General features: G+C 40.2%; 1 protein-coding gene across 2 annotated transcripts; it reads left to right on the top strand.

The window, feature by feature from the left end:
* Nucleotides 1-247: 247 nt before the first annotated feature.
* Nucleotides 248-20,550, top strand: BEND3 (BEN domain containing 3). Of its 2 annotated transcripts, XM_059832590.1 has the most exons (4): nucleotides 248-268; nucleotides 10,991-11,035; nucleotides 11,499-11,722; nucleotides 16,803-20,550. In XM_059832590.1, exons 2-4 carry the CDS (start codon nucleotides 11,002-11,004, stop codon nucleotides 19,053-19,055), a joined length of 2,511 nt encoding a protein of 836 aa, XP_059688573.1. In that variant the 5' UTR covers nucleotides 248-268; nucleotides 10,991-11,001; the 3' UTR covers nucleotides 19,056-20,550. The 2 variants fall into 2 exon arrangements, with proteins under 2 accessions (XP_059688573.1, XP_059688578.1); XM_059832595.1 differs by lacking the exons at nucleotides 248-268; nucleotides 10,991-11,035; nucleotides 11,499-11,722 and adding an exon at nucleotides 12,836-12,888.
* Nucleotides 20,551-25,247: the final 4,697 nt, after the last annotated feature.

Genomic DNA, 25,247 nt, shown 5'->3' on the forward strand with positions numbered 1-25,247 from the left:
GGAGGAGGGGGAGGGGGGAGAGCGGCCTGCTCCTCCCCCCTCCCCTCCCGCCTCTGCCCCTGCCCCGGGGCGGCGGGTGGCGCTGGCCGCGGCGGCTCGGGGCTCAGTGTCCTTGTGCGGAAATGACACACGGTCCCGTCACGTCACGCGAGAGCGCAGCGCGCGGACCCTCGCACACAAAGAGCGGGGGGGAAACGCGGGCACCAGCGGCGGCCGCTCCAGCCGCCCCCGCCGTCCCGGGGCTCCCGTGCCCCCGCGCGGAGCCGAGGTAAGTCCCGCTGCCGCCGCTCGCCGGCCGGGCGGCGGGAGGGGCGCCGCTCCGCGCAGCCCTCGGCGGGGAGCGCCGCCCCGGCGGGTAGGGGAGGAACGGGGAGGGGGGCCGCGCCAGCGAGAGAGCGAGCGGGGGGAGCGGGAGGCGCGGGGCCGGCCCCTCCCCCCGGCGGCGGCCCGGGGCCCCGCCGCCGCTCTCCCCCGCCGCGGGGCGCGGGCTGCCGGGGGCGGGGGGCTCTTTGTTCGTCGCTTGGAACGTTGCTATAGCGCTGCGGCGCGGGGCGCGCGCGCCCGGCCCGGGTGCCTCCATCAGCGGGGCGGGGGGAGGAGCGGGAGAGGGGAGAGTGGAACGGTCACGCCGCCGTCACCTCCAGCCTCACCTTATCCCCTCCCCCCCCCGCGCGCCGGCCACATAGATCCGCCCGGGCAGGGTTCGGACCGGAAGCACCAACCGCCGCCGCCGCCGCCTCGGGCTCGTGGGTCTGACCGCGGAAGCGGCCCCGGCCGCCGCGCGCGGGGCGCGCGGGGCGTCCTCACCGCAGCCCCCGCCTCCGGGCGGGGCCTCGCCGCCGCGCTGCTCCCACGTGGCGGCCGCCGCTGCCGCCGCCCCTCTGCGGGGAGCCCCGCCGGTGCGGGGGGCGAAGGGGAAAGCCCGGCCGTGCGGGCCGCGGCTGCCAGGCTGTTGCCCCCTCCTGCCACCGGCTCCCCGCGCCGTGCCCGCCCGGGCGCCGCGCCGCGGCTCGGCGGGAGCCCGCGGAGCGGCGTGGGGCCAGGCGCCCTGTAGAAGCGGGGGCTGGGGTCAGCCCCCTGCCTGGTAAAAATGGTGGCAGTAGCGTCCAGCGGGTGACTCTGTGGTAACTCATGTCGGTTCGTGGTGGGTCGTGCGCTGGGGGGACCGGAGAAGGCCGCCGCGCGGGAGCCGTCCGCCTCTGCCCGGATCGCCCGCTGCCTCTACCCTACTTTCCCCTGTGGTATGTCCACACAGCCTTTTGTAAATAGAAGGGAACAAACTCTGAACCAGCAGAATGCGAGCCGGCGGCAGGCCAGCAGCCATGTGACGGCTTCCACATAGCGTTGACGCAGTCCCAGGGCTTTTTGGATGGAAGTGCGGGCCTATAAAAACCGGTGTATGCCCGACCCTTGGGGCAGAGGCGTTTAAAGAGGGGAAGAAAAACCCTTTCCCTGCTTCTGGCCGATACCTAGTCATCAGATTATGAATTTACGTGAATGATTACATCTAATAAAACAAATAGTTGCCAATATATGTTGATACATTTTCCTTTTCTCTCCTGCTAAATCAAACTCAGCGTTGGACCAACCACACTCTTTATCTTTGCTGAGTATTTTCATAGCTTAGGTAAGTCCAGTGGATAAAAATAAAGGAGAGTTGATTGGAGTTTGGAGGAGGTTTTAAATTGTCTCCGCGAAGTTCAGATGGAACAGGATTTTAAAATAAAAGCAAAGAATGAGGGGAGAGGGAATGAAGCATTGAGGAAAACAAAATGTTTCTAATAGACCGGGGGAAGACACCAAATTGAAGCAAAACCACATTGATGCATTAATGCTGGAAATAAACTAGGTTAGTATATTGCTGACCAGAGCAAGATTAAATTGGTGTTTGGTAAAGTACGGGGGACAGGTTGAAAAAACTTCAGCTTTAGGCGACTTGTGGCAAAACTGAGAAGAGTGGTTTTATTTTTTTTTTTTTTATTTAAACTGTATCTGCAGATGTAAGTGTAATGAAATAAAAAAAGGCCCAAATTGAGAACATGCCCTGTAAGTCCTGTTGGCAAAATGCCCTTGTTGCACGCTGGCTTCAGTGGAGACTTGAGGCTTCCTGTCCTCCACAGAGCAGCAGAGGAGGTTTTCAAGCTACATTAAGTATAGGGATTTTATTGTCCGTAATGGTAATGCTTCCAACAACATCTGCTGGTTCTTTTAAAAATATTTTTTCATAGTTTTAGAACTTGTTACACATGTATTTATACTCAGAACATGATTGTAAAGTTGGAATACTGTGTTCTAAGGTATTTAATATTTCAAGCGTCAGTACTGGATATCAAGAATAAATTTTACGCAAAAACTCCATTCTTGGGTCACTAGTAGCACCCTACTATCTCAAAATTGATAGACTAGAAAGCATCTGCTTTTAGTATTCTTTATATTATCTACTTGCATTTTGCTCATTCTTCAGTTAACTGAGGCAACGTTCTTATTTCACACTTTCTTTAAGATGGGTAGTCAATTTAAAATCGTTATCTTTTTTTTTTTTTTTAATTAAGGTGATTTCAGGTATCGGACTTCTTCAACCTGCTACCTTTTCAAGTAACTTCCCAAGCCTTTTCAAAATTTTTGCTCAGAAAAGTCACAAGTTACAAGGAAACCTGACTAAATATATACAAAGTACAGTCAGGTGTACAAATCAAACAATACAGAATTCCCCCTCCCTCCCCGATTTCTGTCTGTTACAATAGTTTTAGGTATAATTTGTAACTTTAGTAAGTAATGTTGCTTCAGGCAGCATACTGACAGTGACCCTTTCTAGTTAATTTCTTTTTCTGGACATCTTACCAATGAGTGTGGTGATGAGGTTTTCAGCAATAGAAGGATACTTAAATAGAAAATAAAAATATTAATGAAAACTCAAAAAAGTCCAGAAAAAAAATTGTTTGGTGTTTTTTTTTTTTTTTTTTTTTGAGAAGGCCTTGTCAAAATTCTGTAATATTTAAAGTCAAAGGACTGGCCCATGGAACTGAACAGAAGGCAAACATTGCCTCTAAGAAATACATTTTACAGCTCAAGTTTGGAGTGGTATTTATGTGTAATTTAGTTGAATTGAATTTGAGTGGCATTGTTTTTTACAGATTGGAGGAATCAGATGTACCCCGAGGGTAACTGCAATATTGAATTTATTGAACCCAGTGCTAGTGCTACAGCTAGGAAGTAAAAGATGCAGATTACTTGGCTCCCACAGCAGAACCCAGAACTCACAGTTCTCTAAGCTTGCTTCTACAGCCCAGCAGGAGAGCTTTCCAAGAGACAGCCTGGAAAGCAACACGCATCCTGAGCAGAGGCACGTGCCTTCGGTCCTGTCTCCTCCTGGGACTGCAGGGCTGCGTGTTGAGAATGGGTGTCTGCTCCCATTATTTCAAAGCATTACACAGGAATCGTTCTTCTAAAACATCATGAGGGACAGTATTTCGCGCTGTCGCCAGGCGATTTGAGCAACCCTGCGCTCACCTGCTGCACAGGATGGGACTACTTCCACCTACCCACACCAGCTTTCAAGACTGTGGGCTTCCCTTGGGAAGCATCGGTTGCTTTCTGTGTTTTATCCAGTGCGTGTTTTGTATGAAATACAGACAGAGACCTAGAGACAGGGAGCGGGACCTCAGACACTTGACTGTCCAGTGAGTGTCTAATTACTAGATTGATTAATCACTGTCCCTTGCTGAGGATGAATATATATACAGTAGTTCTGGTTGGCTCTGGGTAAACCACATACTAATTACGTAGCATAATACCATTGCAATTTTGTGATAAAGTTCTGTTAGAGGAAGGCATGTGTAAGAGGAGGTGCTACTTCTGGCAGTTAAACAGCAGTTCAATGTACAGATCTTGTAAAATTTAGCCAGTGTTACCCCCTTAGAATATCAGCTGTTTTGGTACTCCCATCATTTCTTTACTAGGTTACCTGTGCTGTAAGAGGAGTGTTGTATCTTTCAATGCACGCTGAAAGCAAGGAAATTGAGCAGCTTATTCCACATATGCTGTTTACCATGTATTTAATGTTACTAGCAAACACATGTATCTTAACTTTTGACCAAAATGTAAGGAACTCGCCTCTTCAGAAGCAAATGACGCTCAAGTAGAATACTTTTCATTGAAGCCTCTGAGTTTTATATATGAAGCACTGTACCACCACGAGGCTTTAAAAGGAATAAACATCTCATAGTACACAATGTCTAAACCCCTATGTTTTTAATAACATTCTTATAGTCAGTAATGAAGAATTAGAGGTGTTCCTTCCAACCTACATGAAGATGCTAAAATACTTAGTGGGATGGTGTGTGTTCAAGAAGCAGCATCTACGCATTTACCATGCATTAATGAACCGAACAGTACAGTGTTATGCAAGCACTTAAATTTTAAATAGCAAACTTCTACAAAACTGGTAACAGGCATTCTTATTATATTAGAGTATATTAGTTAACATAATGATTAATTTACATTTGTAGTTATAATTAATAAGTGTTATGAAATCAAAATTGCTTTCCACATACAGCATGTGTGCACTTTTATACTTCTCTACATGGTTTTCACACATTCAGTTGTCAGACTTACTACATTAGATACGGGAGTTTGAAGAGCAGAGAGTTGGTTTTTTTGTTATGAGTGGCAGAACAACAGTATTTTTTTCTGGTGGACTTTGTTTTTTTAAGTCAGAACTTGAAAGTGATCAGTCAGGCTTTCTTTAAGAATTATTGCAAAGGCAGAGAAGTACCTTGATATTACATTATCAACAAGATTTTTTCTCTTTGCATTGTGCTTTTACAATGGTCACAGTCGTAAGACAGGTAGGGAAAGCATCCTCCAAGGCCAACACATGAGTAATTGTTAGGCGGTAGATAGGAGGAGGAGAACGCACATCATGCGATGATTTAACTTAGGCTTATGATTCAAATCTGTTTTATATATCAATAACTACGTACACTTTTATGCTACTTTTAAGCAGCATTATGCATTATACTAGATGATATGAGACTGAAATATGTTTAGAGTATGATTTGCAATTTACTCCCTCCCTCATAAAATCTTTTGTACCTAAGTGCTTTATATCCTTAAGGCTTCAGTGCGTATTTCGGGTAGGCACATTTTTGATAAATGGATCACATTTTTTGCTGTACTTGCAAAAGCAGCATCAGGGTGGTAGTTAGCACTAAATGCACAGAGAAGCATTCCAAGATCTTGTTTTTAAGCTATCGTTCCACACTTTGGAACTTGCAGGATTGCTCTATGCGTTGAGCTTCCCTGTTAGCCACGGGTAATACCCTTTCAGTGTTGAATGTTGTTACAAAGGTGGTACAACAATACAATTAAGTATCATAACCTGCTAAGTCTTTTGAATAGAGGCATGTGTCTGAGTGATACTAGTAGAAGTAGGGAGTGTTAAGTCCCTTCATTGAGCTGTCTCCTTCCTCATCTAACCTGATGAGAAGAAGGGAGAGCAGGATCTGTGGGAAGGCGATTCAGCCAATAGTGACAGCCAAGGTGTGCTGGGACACCCCCTTTCATTCCCCACGCCCTGGTCCACCGCTCCTCTTCCCACTTGCCCTCCAGCATGCCATAACCTGGTGATTAGATCACTCTTCCAGGATTTGGGGACCTGGATTCTTGTCTATGTTGCAAAATCAAGAGCAGAAAAGTAAAAAAAAAAAAACAAACAGGTTTTCTGGCTCCCAAATACCTCTTTAAGCATTGTGCCATTGGTAAGTGAAATACCCTACACTGGTAATTATGACTGTCTTCTATGACAGTTCCAAAGTACTGAGCATGTTCTGAAAATGGGTGTTGAATCTTAGCCACTAGGCCAGATGCAGAGGAGTTCCTAGTGCAGCAGTCCCAGCAGGGCTCAAAAGGTTTTGTGTGTGTGGTCCACTGGAAACTTGGTATCTAGAATCTGTAACCACCTACAAGTTTAGCTGATAGCTGAGTGGGATTTCTGGATCTTGCTGCAAATCACAAGATCACAAATCAAACGCTTGAATCAGTGTCTAGAGTTAGACTGTAATGCATATTCAGTTTATTAGAAGTAGCTTGAGTTGAAACAGGAGGACACAATGCCTTATATCACATCAGTTCTCTGCAAACGGGCTCATCGTACATTAGTTTAAAAAGAATAGTATTGTCATTTGCATGATTGCAAATCTAGGTATTTTTATTCAGTTCTCTTAGAAGAACAAAGCTTTAATCACCTTAAGAAAACCGTCCTTTTTGGTTCATCTTTTTTAACTGTTTCAAGTGTCAGGATGTGTGGGTGAGTCTGGAGGACTGAGCCAAAAGGAATGTTTGTGTCTTCCCAGGTGAGTGCTGGCATCCCCCAGGCTCCGTTGCGTGACACCTAGCAGTGGCTCAGCACAGTTATCTGTACAGTACCAGCACTAGTAGCTATCAAGGCAGTTTAGATGGGGAGGTGAGTATATGCTGATAAATCAGCAAAGTGTTTTTTGAGACATTGATTACACAGAAATTACAAACAATGGACTGTTTTCAAGAAGACCGTTCTCAATAGATGAAATGTAGGAGTAAAATCTAATGATTTGTTGTTTGTGTTTTGAGGATGGGGTCTATTTACCTTGTCTTCCTTGATTGCTGAATTTGTCCAAGTGCTACACATCTTCCTGTTTATCCTACATTAGATAGGTTTAGCCATTGTGACTGTACTAGAAGCCGGCTGCCATTAGTCAAAAGCAGAATCTCTTTTGAAGAAAAAGTGAGAGTATTAGCAATTTGCTTAATTTTTAGTGTTCAGAGGTATAGGATACATAATCAGGGCTATAAGAGTTATTCTTTCTGAGTGTTTTACCCATGTTTTAGCATAAGCATAGAGAAACAGTGTGTTAGTTTACCTATTGTATGCCTGTTTCGTTAGGTGTTCCTGAACTGTTCACACATTCTTTGGAATTTAACTTTATACACTAGATAGAAGCACTTTCTCTGGGTTCTTTGGTTTCTAAATGTTCATATTTTGTAAAGCGTTATTTTTTTGGTCAGTTCAGGTGGAAATACAAGAAGTTAGAGCTAAAATTTAGAGATACAGGTGCTTAGGCTACAGTGCCAATCGACTTCATTAGGATCAGGATCTGGCTGTTTTTGTAGCTGCTGTTGTAAGTGTTTGGTATGTTTTGCAATCCTCCTTCCAGATCCTCTTTTCACCAGAAAGGATGTAGTGCAGCATCTGTCTGTATCCCAGCAAGATAAAGCTGCCAAGGCTGGTTGCTCTGCCAGTCATGGCTGCAGACCTGGGCTCCCAACTTCAGCACAGGGTGTTCACCCCTTCTTAGAACTAGCTAACTGCTGTCCTGTAGGTAGCATTGAGTCAGTATTAGGCTAAGGATGACAAATATATTTATCTTCTGTTTTGAAAAAATACATATAATGTAAGAATGAAATATGTGTGTATATTCAACATGACAAGGAACAACTGTCCGGTATTTGCTTTACTGGATGGATTTCTGACTAGATGGCTTTTTGCACTATTTTGTCCCAAGTTCTTTTAGCTCTTTTTTTCTCCAGCTTTGTTTATTCTCACAATCTGGGGCAGAATACTACCTCAAAACAGATTTTGACACTGCTGCCTCTTCTACAGAGGCAATAATCATTATTCATAAGTACTGATTCACCGCAAACAGTATTTTAAAGAATCTGAAATGTTTTATTTTTAGTAGACTTTAAACAATCAACACAATTATTGTTAACATTACATAGACAGGCATACATGCATGGACATGCACACGCACACACGCAGGCTTCCCCCCTTCCCATAGGACCTCATTTCTTATGGAAGCGATGATACGATTGCTCTGTTGATATCTCTGTGTCTGCTCACTACTCACTTATGAGTCCATTGCAGCCCAAATTTGAAGCAAGATGGTGGTGTAAATAGATGATAAGTGAAGTTTCATGAAATGGTTGAATCAAGCCAGTGGCTTGCTGGTATGAGAGAGATTTTAATTCCTCCTTTCTGTCCCAAACCTTGTGCATGCTCGTGAGCTCGGCCTGATTACTTGACTTACCATTTACCTCTCTGAATTAGAAGGAAAGTAACCTGGCAAAAAAAGAAGTGAATTGTTTTCTGTCAGTTTATCAAGCTGAAACAGCTCACTGAAGGTTAAGATAGGCACCCATTCTTGACGGAGGGAGCAGGTGGGACTATGAGGCACAAAATCAGAGGGGCAGTTGACTTGGGTCTCTTGACAGAAGCTGTTTTATGTGCTTCATTTTCTCATAATACTTAAGTTCTTACAAATCTCACAAAGAAGATAGGAAACCAGACAACGAGAGAGATATTACCAGGGCTCCCAAAAATGAAAAGGTTGGAACTCGTGCTTTGTTTGGCTCCAAAGAGTTCAAATATGAAACCCAGTATTTCCAGGTCTCATTGATTCTGATGCTCTTTGGACTATTTGCTTTTAATTGTATTCTGGCAGTTTAGGAAAAAAAAAAATGTTTTTTTTTTTTTCAAAATAAGTAATAACACTTTACTTCAAATGTGTGAAACAGTCTTTTGACTTAATATTATTTGACCTGAGTTTGGGATAGCTTTGGTCTTCCAGCTGTTGCGTCCTTTAGAAAGTTAACCAGGGTATATGCTTTGCTTTAGTTTTCACCTTTTCCAGTTTTAAAGAGAGGTTATTCAGATCCTCATTTATCTTCTCCTTCCAGTTTGCTTGTATTCTCTCAGAGGAATTCTCCTAAAGCATTCTTCGTATTTCAATAGCAGTAGTAGCAGGAGTTAGAAGGAAAATGTAATTCCCTATACACCGTCCTAAATATTTTGTGTCATTTCCCCACCACCACCTTTATATTCTTCCCTTCTGACTGTGTGTTTACCATCTTCCAGTGTTTTGCTCTAATAGATCAGTCTAGGATTATCTGGAAAACCATTTTCATTTCCTTTGCAGAATATTCTGTGGTTGTATTGGCTGATTTGCTTACTGTCACCTCAGGCCCTCACAAAAAGGCTCTGTGTCACACTTCTTGAGCACTGGCACATGTTGGTCTCGTACCACATCTCTCAGAGCTAAGCCTGGTACAGTATAGAACAGTGTAAGAAAGATCTAGAAACTGAATGTTAGTGTATCTGGGATATCAGGGCAAAATATGAACATTTAGTACTATGTGCTTTTCTTAAGGTCCAATCTAGCTGTACGCTGTCTTAGGATTTTTCATAAAGAGCTGTAGTGGCTGTGTCTAAATTCATAACTAATGTTAAGTTAGTAAGACTGGGTATTAGCCCTCACCAGTGCTTATCAGGTGGTTTAGAAGTTGGTGTGGGCCACTTACGTTTTGTGCTGTTTTGTGTCTACAGAGTTTGCAAAAGTTTAAGTGAAGTGATTATAAGCTGGCATAATTTACATGCGGATCAATCCCCTGAAATAGGGGATTATGGTGGATAAAAGGAGCAGATATCTAAGGGGTTTGTAGTAGCTCTAAGTCCAACTGAGAGAGACTTTTTCTGGTGACGTGATGATGAAGACAATCTCACGTTATCTTCTTAAGAATGCCCTTTTTAAGGCTGTATATAGGGACCGTGTTGAAGATCAGCACATCAGAGGATGTTTTGGCCCAGTATGAGCTGATTTTATAACTCCATGCATCTTTTGTTTGGGTGTGTGTGCTACCTGTTGTAGTGCAACGGTACAAAGTCTTACCCTGAATGGGATCTCATACTTACCATTAACAGCCGTCAGTTACTGACAAAGAAAAATTCATAACTGCACAGTGTTCAAGTGTTTGCAGAGTTTTTTAACAATATTTTGAGATTTAAAAAAATAATTCTATTGAACAGTATTCTAAAGTAAGGTAGAGACTTTTTTCCCCTCCAAAACAGATTCCCTCTCTCTTTCTCTCCTCATCTCTCTTTTAAATGTCATTGTAATTCCCTCTCTTGGGCTGTACATACACTCTTGATTGACTGGTTGCTTTATTCACTTGTTCCAGCCAGAGAGAAGCCTGCCTTGATTTCAGACCGCGGCTAAAGGATAGGCAGGAACAGTTGAAAGGAAGCTATTTGAAAGAAGAATTTAACTGTGGAAAATAAAAATTAATAATATTCTGGGGCCAAGTAAACATAATGCTTTGTGTAAATGAACATGAGTGGTGTGTGACAGTTTACCAGTCAACAGCTTACCAGTTACCAGGTTATACCTGTCATGGTCAGCAAGATTTGATTAGGTTGTTTGCTTTGTAGGTCTCCAAAAGATTTAGAAGATCTTTCAGGAACACGTCCACAGATCGATGCTTGCCCCCAAGTAATTTGCAAAATTAGTTTTCAAGGAAACAGAAATACAACTGAGTTTTTCATGCGAGAAGTAATGCTAAAATCGTGCTTGAATGATACATGTATTTGTTTTTCCTTACAAAAACCATTCTTACATTATTTAGAGGCTGACAGAAAAAAGTAGTTACTGTAGATCTACAGATTGCTCTCCTTGAATTGATGCAATCCATATCAAAAGATGAAAGATTTTTAAATGAAAACTTACTCCAGCATGTATATTCTATTCCTTCTGTGATGACTTTGGGTCACCCACAATGACAATATAAAAAACATTTGACTGTAATAAGAGGTAGTGACTTGGTACAGGATGGAGAGTTTAATACACTTAACTTCCATTTATATACTGCCAAGATACTTTATAGAGAAGGTTAAAATGACTTTTACTTTTCTCCATGCCAGAAAAAGACATATAGTTTTAAATACATTCCTAGCTGTTGTATGGAGTCTGCAGTATAGTTTACATATTGTCATGTCTAAAGACAGCCATGAGATTTATTGAAAATAGCTGGGTTCTGCAAATGTAGAGACTGGAAATTAGCTGTGGGCTATTGATGCCCAATGGCTCTAGATTAAAAGTAATTATAAAAACAGATGTAGGTATTTCCTGATTCCAGAAGATGCTGATACTTATTTTTGTATTTTTGTTTTGTTCTTTAGTGAAATAGAAGATGAATTCAGCTGAAATCACTGATGATGATGAAGGTAAAATATTATACTTTGTAATTTATGATCGGGCAAAAATACTTGTTGAATGAAAGCCTTTGTAACCTGATAAAGAATGCACTTGGGTCAAGACAAATTACATTAATGGTTTTTGAAAAGCTATCTAAAACACATCGTTATCTCTGCTACTCATTATGTTTTCTGCTCTACGTCCTTCCTCCCCCTCGAAAAAATCTTCCTACTGTAACTTTATTTGTATATACTTTAGACTCTTCTTTGGGGAAGAAACTGTCGTTTACTGGATGACTGAATGGTTCCTAGCATAATAAAAACTTGACTTTGGGGTGGCCTCAGCGTACACTTGTTGTACAAGTCATAAAAAATAATGATGTTCTTCAAAACACATTTTCATAAAAAGAAACAAACCACAAAAGATTGTATTAAGGGTGTCATGGTTTTCTGGAGAGAGTGCTTTATCTTTCTAAACCTTCTCTTTTTCCAGTAAAAATTCCTAAAAAAAATATTGTGAAAGTAGAAACAGAAAATGAAGATGAAGCTCTAGACTGCTCGGTAACATCCAAATCTGCTGAGAAACACTCACTGGATGGCGCAGTTACTTGCCTACAGGATTCCAACAAACGGAAACAGACCTCACTTGGTTGTGATGGTACAGGGAGCCAGCAAGATGTCTTACCCAGTGTGAAGAAAAGACGCTTTACACAAGAGGTGACTTCTCTATACATGGCTGTGTGATTTTTCTGTTCATATTTCATAGGCTAAATTCATTGCTGCTGTAAGCAAAATGCAAGTCATTTAACTAGATTTGCATTAGTAACAAGTCTGAGTCAAATATGGCTAATCTTAACCCAGTTTGCACACATTACTTGTCTGGGTATTTCTTTAAATAATGTGGGAGCGATCATATCTATGAAATACACTTAGAGGTTAATTAATTCATGTGAAGTATATTTTTGTTGTTTGTCAGCAAATGTAGGAGCAGGTAGTGATTTGGATTAACTGAGCATGACTCTGATTACAGTCCCTCTTATGTCACACAGTCCTTCAGCTGAACCATCAGTGGTAGAATCAGGGCTGTAATTCTTCCTTCTGTAACACAGATTTTGATGTCAGTGAGACTAGTATAAATTTCTATATTACTTGAAAGATAAAAATGCAGGGATGCGGAAGACTTCAACATATCAAGAGCAGAATGTATTACAACTTCTGGTGTAGCATCCAACTTGTGACAATCCAGATGTTTGCCCAGCCGGTGAAGGAGAGGCCCAACCTCTTCATTATCCTGTTCTAATGTTTCACTCTCTAGCAAGTGGAGATTTTAATTAATCTTTGCTGAAACTGAGCAAGTTTCTTTTTGTCCTTGTTCTTTTCAGTAGGGAGAGCAGGGATCATCTGTTCCTAGAAAAGTCTTCTGCACATGGGAAAATGGGTGTGATGTTGTCCACCTTCAGCCCTTCCTTTCCATGACTAAAATTCTGTTTCTTCAGCTCTTCTTCAGGAGTCACCTTATATTTTTGTTGTTCTCTTTGAGATTCCTGAAAGGGTAATGTCCAGCGTTGGATAGTCACATCTCTTCTAACACCCTCTAGGGCAGTATAATGACCTCCTGTTTTTCACACTCAGCACTTTATTAAAATAACCTAGATTCAAATTCATCCTCTTTTGAATAACTTCAGACCCTGGGTTATATTTAGTTTATGACCTACTCTAACGCACATATCCTTTTCTGCTGTTCTGCTACCTAGCCAGTTATTCGGTGTTGTATTTGTGCATTTCATTTCTCCTTTCTAGCCATAGCTCTTCATATTTCTTTTTCTTGACTGTCATCTCTCTGACTTCTCGGGGCTGTTTTTTTCCCTGAATGCCTGTGGTAGGTAGGTTTTAATCTTACTACACGGTTTCTTTCTTCTTCTTTCTCTTTTTCCTTTTACAATTGTTTTACTTACATTCAGATTGTTAAAAGAACTTAAGAGAATGGTCTCTGAACTGTGCTTGCTTTGGATTTTATTGTTTGCTGTTTGCCTTTAATAAATTTTTAAATTTATTTGAACTGAATTATAACTTTGGACTTATAATACCAGAAAGTGACCCAGTAACAATGATGAAAATTCATTCTTGACTGACCCCAATGAATCAGCATGTTTAGTTAAATAACCAACCAGAAATAGTCCTCAATTCTAATAACAATTTAAAAGTTAATTACTTTTCTGGTACCAATATTTTGTTTTAGTTGATGACTTCATTGACTATTTCTGTTTAAACAGAGGACAAAATGTTCATTATTTTTGAGAATATTGTGCTTGTAGTATATTTTTACTACACAACACATAGGCATCTATATATGATATAAGCAGAGCTGTACTTTTTATGTTATATTACTTTACTATTGGGCTGGTGATTATATTACTAAATGACTTTCTATCAGTAGGCATTTCACTTTTTTTTAATTCTGATTGTCACTTCATAACCAAAAATTCATTTTCCCTAATTTTCTTTAAAAAAAAAAAGTGTAGAAGATTGCGAGTTTAAAAAATTTATGTGCAAGACATTTCTCAGTTCTCATGTGTTTGATAGAATTGTTTTATATGTTTCTTGCTCATATATGTATTCGTCTTTACTCATATGCTAGAATATTATGTTCTGTATTCTTACAGATATTTAGACTTTGTTTATTAAGCATAATAAAGGTCATAATTTAGCTGGACTTTAGCACTGAGCAGAGCAATAACTAAACAACTTTTAATACTTGGCTTAGGACTCCGAGAGATAATGTGAGATACTATTTCACAATTACTTATATTGGTTGATGTTTACCAAAATACTGCATTTTGCAAATGTTCAAAGAATGTGTATAATATAAAAACTTGCTGTGCAAATCTAATCTAAAAAGCAGCACTATGTACATTAAGTCTCATAGAACAATGTCTTTGCTTAGTTTTTGATGGTACATTAAAACTGATCATCTTAAATGGGTGTAGTAATATCTGCAATACTGTGATGTTTAAAGATCAGTGTTACAGAAAACTAATTAAAAATATCAAATACTAGTTTAATTGGAGAATTAAAAGCCCTGTATTTATGCTGTGGATAGTGCTGCTCCCAGACGGAAACTGTATAAAGACAAGATAATTAAAAGCAAAAGGAAAGAAAATTACAAAGTATCTGAAATAGAAAATCCTTAAATATAGGCCCAAATGTGTTGTCATCTGTTAGTCGTACACTGGCTACGTGTTTCTGAAGTGCAGATAACCAAATCTGTCCCACAACCAGATCCAAACACTGTGAGCTGCATTAGTGAAAGGGCAGAAGTTCTGCTGCTGTCACAGCAGAGATCTGCTGTAGTTCTTAGCGTGAACACTTCTTCTCCTCCAGAGCACCGCGTCCAAAACTGAGAATGCAGACTTTCACAATACTCACTGTCAAAGTGCAATAAGATACTTAAGACAATGAATTTGTGCTGTTTAATACACATTCTAATACTGCTTTGCCCTGGCTCTGTGTGTGTGGTGTGCATTAATAGAAGTTACCCCCACATTTCCAAGTTTTATTATATAATTAATTACGGAAAAAGTATGACAGGAGTTCTGACGAGAACTGACAGACAACTGGTGGTTCGTGGCAAGCTATTTAGTAGAGAAGGAATTAAGTGAATCACCCTCTGTATGTGAAGGAATATTTGGAATACTCTCTGTAAACAGGAGTGTTAATGGAAGAGCTAGCTACTTAGGTAGCAGGTCTCACGGTATGTGTAAGAAATGTATCCTCCAGAATTGCAGTTTTGTTTTGTTCTTTTGACCTAAAATAGTAAAAGAAATTTGTGATTCAGTCTGGGCATCTGCCTGGGGAGCAGAGCTACGTTTATTGTCAGTGGAGATTTTTATGACCTGCTTTCAGGTGATGTCTGTTTGGGAGAGCTCTGTTTCTCCACTGACAAGTATAGGTGGGGTATCACAAGTTCAGTCCCAGTGTGGGAGCCTATAGTTAGGTGGGAGCAATGTGGATCTCAGTCTGCTCACAATTCGGTCTCTTGTTTTCTGGTATTTTAAGTCACAAATATCTGATTTAGTTAGGGTATATCATACCACTTGCTGGGGTAAAAATCACCCTTTGATAGCTGGTGATGTTACAGGACTCTGGTTCCTCGCTGTCCTCATAGCAAATGTGCTTTAATGTGAGTGGGACTGGAGGGACAGTCTTCTAAATGGGACCTGGAAGTCAGGTGTCCTAGGCACCACCACAGCTAGGGATTCTGTGCACGGTGAAATATATTGCCTTTGTCTTATGCTTTCATTTTAGCATCTGTCCATCCACACAGCTTTGGATGTGAAAGCACGAGGTTTCATATGTAGGGTTGTATGCTGTGAATGAGAGCAGAACTTGGAAACACAACTTCAATTTAATTGAGTCTGCTGGTTTCTGAACTTGGAGTGGAAACCAGCTTGTTCCTTCTGAGCATCTTTTGAGTATACATTGTGTTAGAAATTAAAAAGTAATTAGATTTAATTTGTCACTGCAGTAAGCAGATGCCAAGTGTGAGTACACATAGGGACCAAATTAATTTCATGAGTGTTACAGTTCTGTTTTTTCAGAAAGGAACCTTAATTCAAGTTCCTCACTGTAGGATATAGTGGGCTTTTCACTAGAATTTAAAATTGCTTGTGGCTCTCAGCTCAGACCTCAAGTCTGTGTTTCATTTGTTTTAATACTTGAATGCAAATTCTATGTTTTTTATCTAATTAATGTTCTGTGGAAGAAGCCAAGCAAAATATTTCAATACAGTCTTCTCTAAAATCTGTGTGTGTTTTCTCATGTTTGAATTCTGTAAGTTGGATTTTGATTCTGTTGTATCTACTTAACTCCTAAGAATTATTTGCAATATCCATGTGTTTGCAAAAAAACCCAACCCATCCAAGCCCTGCATATTTGCTGTGAGTTGATGAAATTGCTTGCTTCCAATTTCAAGCAATGAGGAAGAGTTAGAAATTATTGAGAACATTAATTCCTTAAGAGCTTATTACTGGTTTTTATATAAATAATTTAGAAAATTAGAAACCCATGAGTCTAAACTTCCCTGCCTTTCAGAAATAAAGAAATCTTAGGCTTCCCTTTTTAAAAAGACAGTACCAAGGTACTTTTCACTTTGCTGTTAAGTTTTTATTATTTAAATAGAATACTTTTTTAAAATTACAGTCATTCTTAGAACTTGTTTAAAAGTTGTACACCATTATAAAGATTAAAAAACCCTATATAAACCTTTCACATCAGAAAGAATAAGCATAATTTTTGTGTCGTATAGTCTTTGTGGTATTTTCAAAAGCTAACCTAAAGAGAGTGCGGGAACGTTAAATGCAGTTGTTGGAGGCAGTGGCAAGGTCACAGGACTAGGAGTCAGAAAATCTAGATTCTATTCTTGGCTCTGTTGCTGACTTGTTGCCACCCAAATTCTCTACAGCCCAAGATCCTCATATGCAAGGTGAAGCATAATGATACTTAAGTTGGGATAGTATTTAGAGCTCTGTGGGTAAAGACTACTAAGGATTATTATTGCATTTCCATTCCATGGAGAGAGCCATGAGCCAAAACAAAATAAATAAAAACCTAAGTAATACTTTACTGCATTTTTATTTTTCCTAGTGAGTTTATTAATTTTGATGTATTTAACACAACTAAGTCCTCTGGAGAAAATTTGACTTTGCATATTTATGTAACAATGCCTGCTTAAGGGGCACATATTTATAGCTAATATTTTTAAGACAGTCTTACTAATACAATATTTATTCATTCTAAGGGCCCCCTTTCAAACATGAAGAACAGAGATACTGGCTCACCCACTCAGGTAAATGCAGAGCAGCCAAACAAGAACAAGAATCCTAATGTAACGTGGCTCTGTGAAGAAGAATCCTTCAGTGACATAACCACTCCATCTTATAAAAAACCTCTCTACGGCATCTCACACAAAATCACAGAGAAGAAGAACCCACCAGGAGCAGAGCAGTTTGCTTCTTATGAGTTGTTTGAAAAAATCAATCCCAGCAGTCCCTCGCATCTTCGGACTTTGAACGACCAACGCAAAAGGGACTCGGCTGCAGCCATTGCTGTAACAGCGGCCACCGCAGATTCTGACCCAAATATATATTCTTTGATACAGAAAATGTTTTACACACTTAACACCCTCAATACCAATATGACTCAGCTTCACAGTAAAGTTGACCTGTTGTCTCTGGAGGTAAGCAGAATCAAAAAGCAAGTCAGTCCAGCAGAGTCCGTTGCAGACTTCAAGCCTCCCCCGGAGTACCAGCTGACTTCTGCAGAGCTCAAACAAATCATGGATCAAAGCACGTCAGGCGGAGACCTAGCTTGCCGGTTGCTAGTGCAGCTCTTCCCAGAGCTCTTCAGCGACGATGAGTTCAGCAGAAGCTGCAGTGCATGCGGCTTTCTCAACAAAAGAAAACTTGAATCTCTTCATCTGCAGCTTATCCGCAACTATGTGGAAGTTTGTTATCCTTCTGTGAAGAATACAGCTGTGTGGCAGGTGGAGTGTTTGCCTCAAGTCAATGATTTTTTCAATAGATTTTGGGCTCAAAGGGAAATGGAAAACAGTCAGCAGAATGTGCAATCGTCCAGTTTTTATGAGACTGAGCAGGTTGAATCCTCTCATTTTATGGAGGATAAAGAGCAGGAGGAGGCTTTGTCCTTGGACAGGAGTAATGCCATTGCCTCAGATTACATGCTGGATTCTCAGGATCTCAATGAATTTTTAGATGAAGCTTCTTCTCCAGGGGAATTTTCTGTTTTTTTGTTACACAGGTTGTTTCCGGAACTCTTCGACCACAGAAAATTAGCTGAAAGGTACAGCTGCTTTGGAGACTCTGGAAAACAACTGCTGGATCCTCATCGGCTTCAAATAATCCGTAGGTACACGGAAATTTATTTTCCAGATGTGCAAGAAGAAGAAGCCTGGTTGCAGCAATGTGTTCAGCGAATAAACGATGAGCTTGAAAATACATATATGGATGGAAGTGAATGTGATCAGATGAGAGATGACTGTTACGATTCTTCTAGTTTACCAGACGATGTATCAATCATAAAAGTGGAAGACAGTTTTGAATATGAAAAACCTGGCAGACGCTCAAAAAAAATTTGGCTTGTACCCATAGACTTTGACAAACTTGACTTCCCCCCTCCCGATTTTGATGTCCCTGTCCCAGATTACCTGTTGAACAAAGAACAGATTAAAAGCATATATGAAAGCAGTCTTTCCATAGGCAACTTTGCCTCGCGATTGCTTGTTCTCTTATTTCCTGAACTGTTTACTCATGAAAACTTACGGAAGCAATACAACTGTAGTGGATCTTTAGGCAAGAAACAGCTCGACCCCACTAGAATTAAATTAATTCGACATTATGTGCAGATACTGTACCCCAGAGCAAAGAATGACAGAGTGTGGACATTGGAGTTTGTTGGGAAGCTTGACGAGAGGTGTCGACGAAGAGACACGGAGCAAAGGCGCACGTACCAACAGCAACGGAAGATCCATGTGCCAGGGCCCGACAGGAGGGAATTTCTCAGCTATGCAATAAACCCCGAGAGGTTTCGAGAAGAATTCGAAGGGCCGCCGCTGCCACCAGAAAGAAGCAGCAAGGATTTTTGCAAGATACCACTCGATGAACTCGTGGTTCCTAATCCAGACTTCCCTGTGCCTTCTCTGTATTTGCTGTCTGATAAGGAGGTAAGAGAGATAGTGCAGCAGAGCCTGTCGGTTGGCAACTTTGCTGCCAGGCTTCTCGTAAGACTCTTTCCCGAACTCTTTACTCCGGAGAATCTCAGACTGCAATACAACCATTCAGGTGCTTGTAACAAAAAACAGCTCGATCCTCTCAGACTGAGACTGATCCGTCATTACGTGGAGGCAGTTTACCCTGTGGAGAAAATGGAAGAAGTGTGGCATTATGAATGTATACCGAGCATTGATGAAAGATGCCGGCGTCCTAACAGAAAAAAGTGTGATATACTGAAAAAAGCAAAGAAAGCAAAAAAGTGACAGGCTCTTTAAATTCCTAAGACTTTGACCACTAAATTATTGTCAGGATTATGCTCTGGTTTAGACTGAGGGGCCTGTCGGGAGCTGAGGGTGCTCAGCATCTAGGACAGTCAGGCACTAAGTTTGTTGCGTTTTAATGTGTGTGTTGCATCTATGTGGGCACCGCAGCAGTGGGAAGTGGCTTACTACATTTGTACATGGGTAAAGACCTTAAGTCATCGGTGATAGAGCTATCAGTGACTCGCTAAGAGCATGATTTTCACTGGTGCAAATACATGTATTGAAACTGTATTACTCCACTCCCCATTTCTGCATCTTCCTTTTTTATCACTTTCTAATAATAAAGAATTTTTTTTTTAAATCGTTGTGCTCTTCAGGGGCAGTTTTTCATTATACCCTTATAAACAGTCTTGTTAGTTAATTCGGAGTTTAAAATTTAAACTTAATTTAAATTTGAAAGTGCCATGTTCATTGGAAATCATTGGAGTATTAGACTTTGCTTCTACAGTAATTGCAGCTTCACATTTGTTTTGTTCTTGATGATACTGAGATACTGAAAATAATAATACTGTGTCAAAGAATGGGTCAGAATGGTGTAATTTGCATTTTTGACTGTTACCCAGGTTTTATTTCTAAAACCAAGAATTAACTGTTGAAGAATTGAGACGTGAGCATAGACACAATGTGAATGTTTGGGGATTTTTATATTGACACCACAAGCTTGATCCTGCCTCTGTGAGTTCTTTTTTTGTTTTGTCCAGTGTCACTGCTGGCGTGATTGAGGATGACCCAAGCCCATACCCGTGGAATGTCTTGCCATCGCCTGCTTGCCACTCCATTTGTAAAATAACAAAGACAGCAACAACAACAACAAAAAGACACGAAACAAGAATTTAGAAAAATGTTAGACCTTACTCTCTTTCAAAATCATGATTCCAAAGGTTTCCAGTATTCATATTGAATTGCATATACAAAAAGTACATGCAAAGATTGGTTTTGTGATGGAATTCAATGCTTCAGGGTCCCCATGTATGAGCTGTGGTAATGTAACTTATTCTTTGTGTGAATACAGCACCATCTGGATATTTCGGGTGTAGGGATATTGAATTCTCTCACTTTGCCAAACTGATTTAGTGTAATTAGTAGCTATTTGGAGGCATAACTGTGTATGTATAACTTAGGTTCACACGGTCAAGTTTGCATCATTAATATGTTCAAGTCTAACAAAGACCACCCAGAACCCAATATGAATTTGCTGTATGACTTGTCACTGGAGAGTGCTGCTTTAAAACTAGTTTTTCTCTTTTTTCTTTTTTTATATTTTATTTTAATACTGATAGAAATGGTGAGAGAGAGTCAGACATGGATTTTTAAGACAGTAAAGACAGTGATTGTTTAATGACCGTCGCTGGAACACCTTGGAGCAATTGTTGATGTTCTCTGTGGTCCTTTTTTGTTGTTAGATGGGTCATAGTATCAAATTTTAAGTCAGTTCCAGTGTAATTTTCTATTTTAGCATTTGTAAGAAAGTACAAAATACTTGATATTTTTACTTCAGATTTTTAGAATTTATTGTTCTTAGAGTCATATTGTTCCCTTTCCTTTAAAAGCAAAACAAAATGTTTTTTCCTAATGGAAAGAACTAGTAAAAGTATTATGTTAAACCGGGAGTAAATCATAATAGATCGTAGCATTTGCTCATTTTCCCCATATGCTAGCAACATTCTCAAAGGATGTATGAAGAAAGTCATGAATGTACTAAATAATACACTGATACTGTTTATATCCATTTAAATGTTTCCTTTTGGTTTAAATAATAGCAGACCATGCACAAAATGGATATCAGGCAAATATGGCTATAATAAAATGAAAATGTTTTACCAAAGATAAAGAACTGATACCACAATGTCTGCATCTTATCTTTCATTTTAGTGCATAATTTTAGCAAATTGAATGTATCAGAAACCAAGACTTTCTCTTGTAATTGTATGCTACCTAGCACCTCTGTGAAATTTTTTACATGCACTTTTATGGGAGATATAAAATGACAGAAATTATTAACAGCTGCTTAATTTGTTGTTGCAAATGGCTGGCCAGAAGGTAAGAAATATAATTATATTTTCTTATCTTAATGTCATACATGTTTCACCACTTAGTGATGTCAAAGCTCCCAGAAGAATTAAATATATATTAAACTTTTCTACAATTGACAGATGTTACTAGCTAGCATGCAAATTTGAGACATACTGGCTTTTACTGTAGATGTTGACATTAAGTCGAAAAAATCAGTCCATTCATATTGTCTACTAAGTAATGAAAAAACAATTTTCACCTTTTAAAATTACATTTTGGAAAGTGGGTATAGAAAGATTGTCATTGTTTTTTTTCTCTTAACTTCTGTCTAATTGCTGTGTACATTCCTTTTGTTTCACTCTTCACAACCCTTTCATGATTCGTTTGATTGTATGTTTTATAACCGATATCAAGAAAATACAGACATATGAATAGTGACACAGTTCACTAATGAAAGCTCTTGCAGTGCATCTGAAGTACAGCCACTTCATCCAGTTGGTCAGTCTTGTAAATAAATTAAAGGTATATTATTTTCATACAAGAGGAATGTTGTCTGGTGATTGCTTGAGTACGAGCAGGAATTTTTTTCCTATAAAGTCTGTTACTAAGGTCTGAGATAACCTTAGCTAGTCAGACAATACATAAATGAAAATACCTTGGTTTGCTGCAGCCATTTGAAAACATTTTTCTGTCTTTCAGACTTCTTTTGCTTAAAAGAAAAAACTTGTCATTTTGAAAGTGAGGCCATGATAGAAGATTGCTAGATACTGAAGTACTTGGAACATACATAGCCATGCACACACTGACTTCCTATAGATGAACGTTCCTTTCTACCTACCAGGTCGGTAAACTCTGTTAAGGTGAATATCAAGTGTCTTTATCTGCTTCTTATAGTTTAAATATACGAGCTTTGTAAAAGCATTGAATAGCCCACTTCTAACAGCATCCTAAAAGAAACAGTGTAATATATCATAGCTCTACATTTTTGTCTTACCCATTTTCTACACAATAAAAACTTACTTAGAAGCTCTTTAAAAGATGTAAAACAGCACATCAAAAGGGAGATCAAGTATGCATCAGTTTATTGCCTGTTAACTGTATTCAGCTGACAGAATCAACAAGTTTGCAAACAAGAAAAATCTTTACCTTAAGTCAACCACTTTGTTATGCTAATGCATTACAGCCACCAAAGCGTTTCATGCTCTAGGAAATGTTTGTGACTGGTTTTTCTTACCTTCAAAATGTATGTAACTTATTTCTAGATACATTTTTTTAAATCTGTCATTTGTCTCTTTTCAATTATTGTTTGAAATTTATATTATGTTATAGCAGTGAGAAACAGAGAATTGTGTGCTCAACACTCTACAAAGGCACACCAGGTCTAATTTCATGCTGGAAGGGGCTAACATGAATTCTATAGCCCCAAGAAGCACAGAAAATAATATGCAGATTTTATTAATAATTTATTTTTATTCAGATTTTGTTTCACTGACTAAAGGGATGTGAAACAGCTGGAAAAGTCAATGTCTTAAGCTTGCCTATTACTGCAACTCAGTTGGCACCAATGTAGTTACGGTTTTTTTCTCAGGAACGTGGTGAAAACATCTTTTTAAATGTGAAGTTGTTTAAAATGGATAGCTGAAGTGATGGTTTAGTTCCCTCTCTTAATTCTCTCTTACGATTGTCTTTGCTAAGAAAGACAGAAAAAGAAAGAAATCCCCATTTGTCTTCATTCTTTCCTACCTACTTTTTTGTCCTAGTAAATGTTAAGATAGATAAATTTCTAGTAGTAACAGTGCTTTCGAAATCCTCATTTTACCCCCTCCATTATAAAAGTAATTTGTCTGAACTTCTCACTGGTAGTGACAGTTTTAATTTCTTACAGAAATTTCTTACAGAGTACATAATACTCATCATTATCTTTGTCACAGCTCATATAAATCCTGTTTTGAGAGGTCATCTCCTGCAGCAGAGCTCTGGCTGAAGGAGCTGCCCTGGCTTGGCCAGTCCCAGTGCTGGAAGCAGATGATTCCCAGCAAAATCAAAACTCCATCATAGTCACAACATTTTCCTTATACCTCATCTGATTGGCTGGAGATTAGCCCCTATGCTGTATAATTTTTATTCAGCATATTCCTTTTCATTTTTGTCATTTTCTACATGCCATCTTTTCTAGTTAGTGGCCGTAAAAGCCTGTGACATGGGCAGACCACTTGCTTACTCCATTTCCTGATCTGTTCCATGATGGGACTGTCGTCCCCACTGAGCATTTTTCTTTCATTAACAATTCGGAAAGAAGAACTTTGATTCTCACAGGAAGGGAACTGCTGTAATAGAAGGGAAATAAAGCTGTTCTGGAGAATATGACATGTTCTTTTCCTACTTCTCCCCTTTCTCCCCCCCTCCCCCGCCCAAAGGCAAACATGAATAGAACAAACCTGTTCTTTTTTTTTTTACTAGGTTTTCCTTATTTTCTTTTTAAAAATTTAGCATGACTTCCCAGTCAAAAAATGGGCAAAATCACCATGTATCCAATCACACTAAAATTTGTATTAATAGATGGAAACAAAATAATTTGTGATTACTGAAGACTGGAGGAAGATCAGCTAATTAATATCTACACACACACACAAATGTGAAGTAATCATTCCCAATTTCCTTCACAAATTTCATTATGGCAAAACAACTGTTTGTCATTGTTTCCAGCAGCATTTGGTAGTGTCATGTGTTAGTGCTTACTTCTCTGGGAGGCAAAATACTTCTTTAATCATTACGCTTTCAGAAATGTACCACTTCGGTTGGTGCATAAGGTGGTGTGTTAGTGAGGTCTATAAATGTTTCCTGTGAAAAGAAAATCCTGACGTACCTGTCAGCAGTAGGAACAAGTCACTGAATAGGATCACATCCTACATTTGAGATTTGATCCCTTATATAAAACCTAAGAGTTTGGTTTTATGTCATGTAATGCTGCTGTCCCTCGTCTCTCTTGCTCCCTATCTCCTTGGTCCAAGAATTAAAAAAAACACCAGGGTCTCCTTGAAGTGCTTGCCTATATATGCATTGACTACTCAAGTGCTGGAAACTGAAGAATTTTTTAGCTTCAGCAGTACTCAGATTTGCATGGCTCCCACACACCCCCTTTTGCATTCCTTTCCCCATGCATGCCACCGTAGAATGACCACTGCAATTGGCCTGCACAGGCTGCTGAGCACTTTAATTTGGTAGGTGCTGAAGGTAGACTGTCCTGTTTTGACATGCCATTACAGAAAAAAAACAGCCCCAAGAAACAAACAAACAAAAAAACCCCAAAAATAAAACCCAGAAACACTTTGGTGCTTTTCTGTTCTATGGGAAAAAAAATTGCCTATTATTCTTGGGGGGCAGAGGGGGCAGAGTATAATGCCCTTCTCTCCGTATTGATCTGTAGGCAGCAGAACTCAGAACGTATTCAGGAGTGTTGGTATGTGCCTGCTTTAGTCGACCAGGCTGACTCTTCTGCCAGACGCAAGCCCAACTCCCGTGTGAACAATTCCCTGCCATTCCTTCACAGGATCCTCCCGCGCCCCGCTCCGTCACGCAGGCTGGCCCACCTGCAGTAGACGCTGCAGTCCATAACATTGCTCCTGCAGCGGGTGAAACATGCAAAGCTCTCGGATAATGCTGCGTGCTGTGCCAGTGACAACTAGTCCTGTACCCACAGCCTGATGGTGCCTGCCTCTCACAGGACCAGACAAAGTCTTCTGGCTCAGGTCATCCCTCTGTGCGAGGGCAGGTATGCTGGCCATTCCGGGCTCCGTGCCTGGCAACCAGCATAAGGTTGGATTCATCTGTGGTTAATGCAGAGGTGGCTTGGACAGCATAGTCATCTGGGCAGCCCCTAGTGAACTTGTCAGTCACGTCTCAAGCCATCCAAATCTCCCTTTATGACCTCTCAGCACTATCTCCACGAGGAAGCCCTTTCATATAGTTCCTCCACCACGCAGACTAAGAATGGCAGATGCCCATGTCCTGGAGCAGGAAATTCATTACAGCAGTGACAGAAGGGCAGAAGCGGCGATCACTTACCCAATTTGCTGTCCGTACCCTGAACTCTGAGCAGGAGGAAAAGCATTTGTGCAT

This window comes from Gavia stellata, chromosome 2 (genome assembly GCF_030936135.1).
Source record: "Gavia stellata isolate bGavSte3 chromosome 2, bGavSte3.hap2, whole genome shotgun sequence".
Taxonomy (NCBI): Eukaryota; Metazoa; Chordata; class Aves; order Gaviiformes; family Gaviidae; genus Gavia; species Gavia stellata.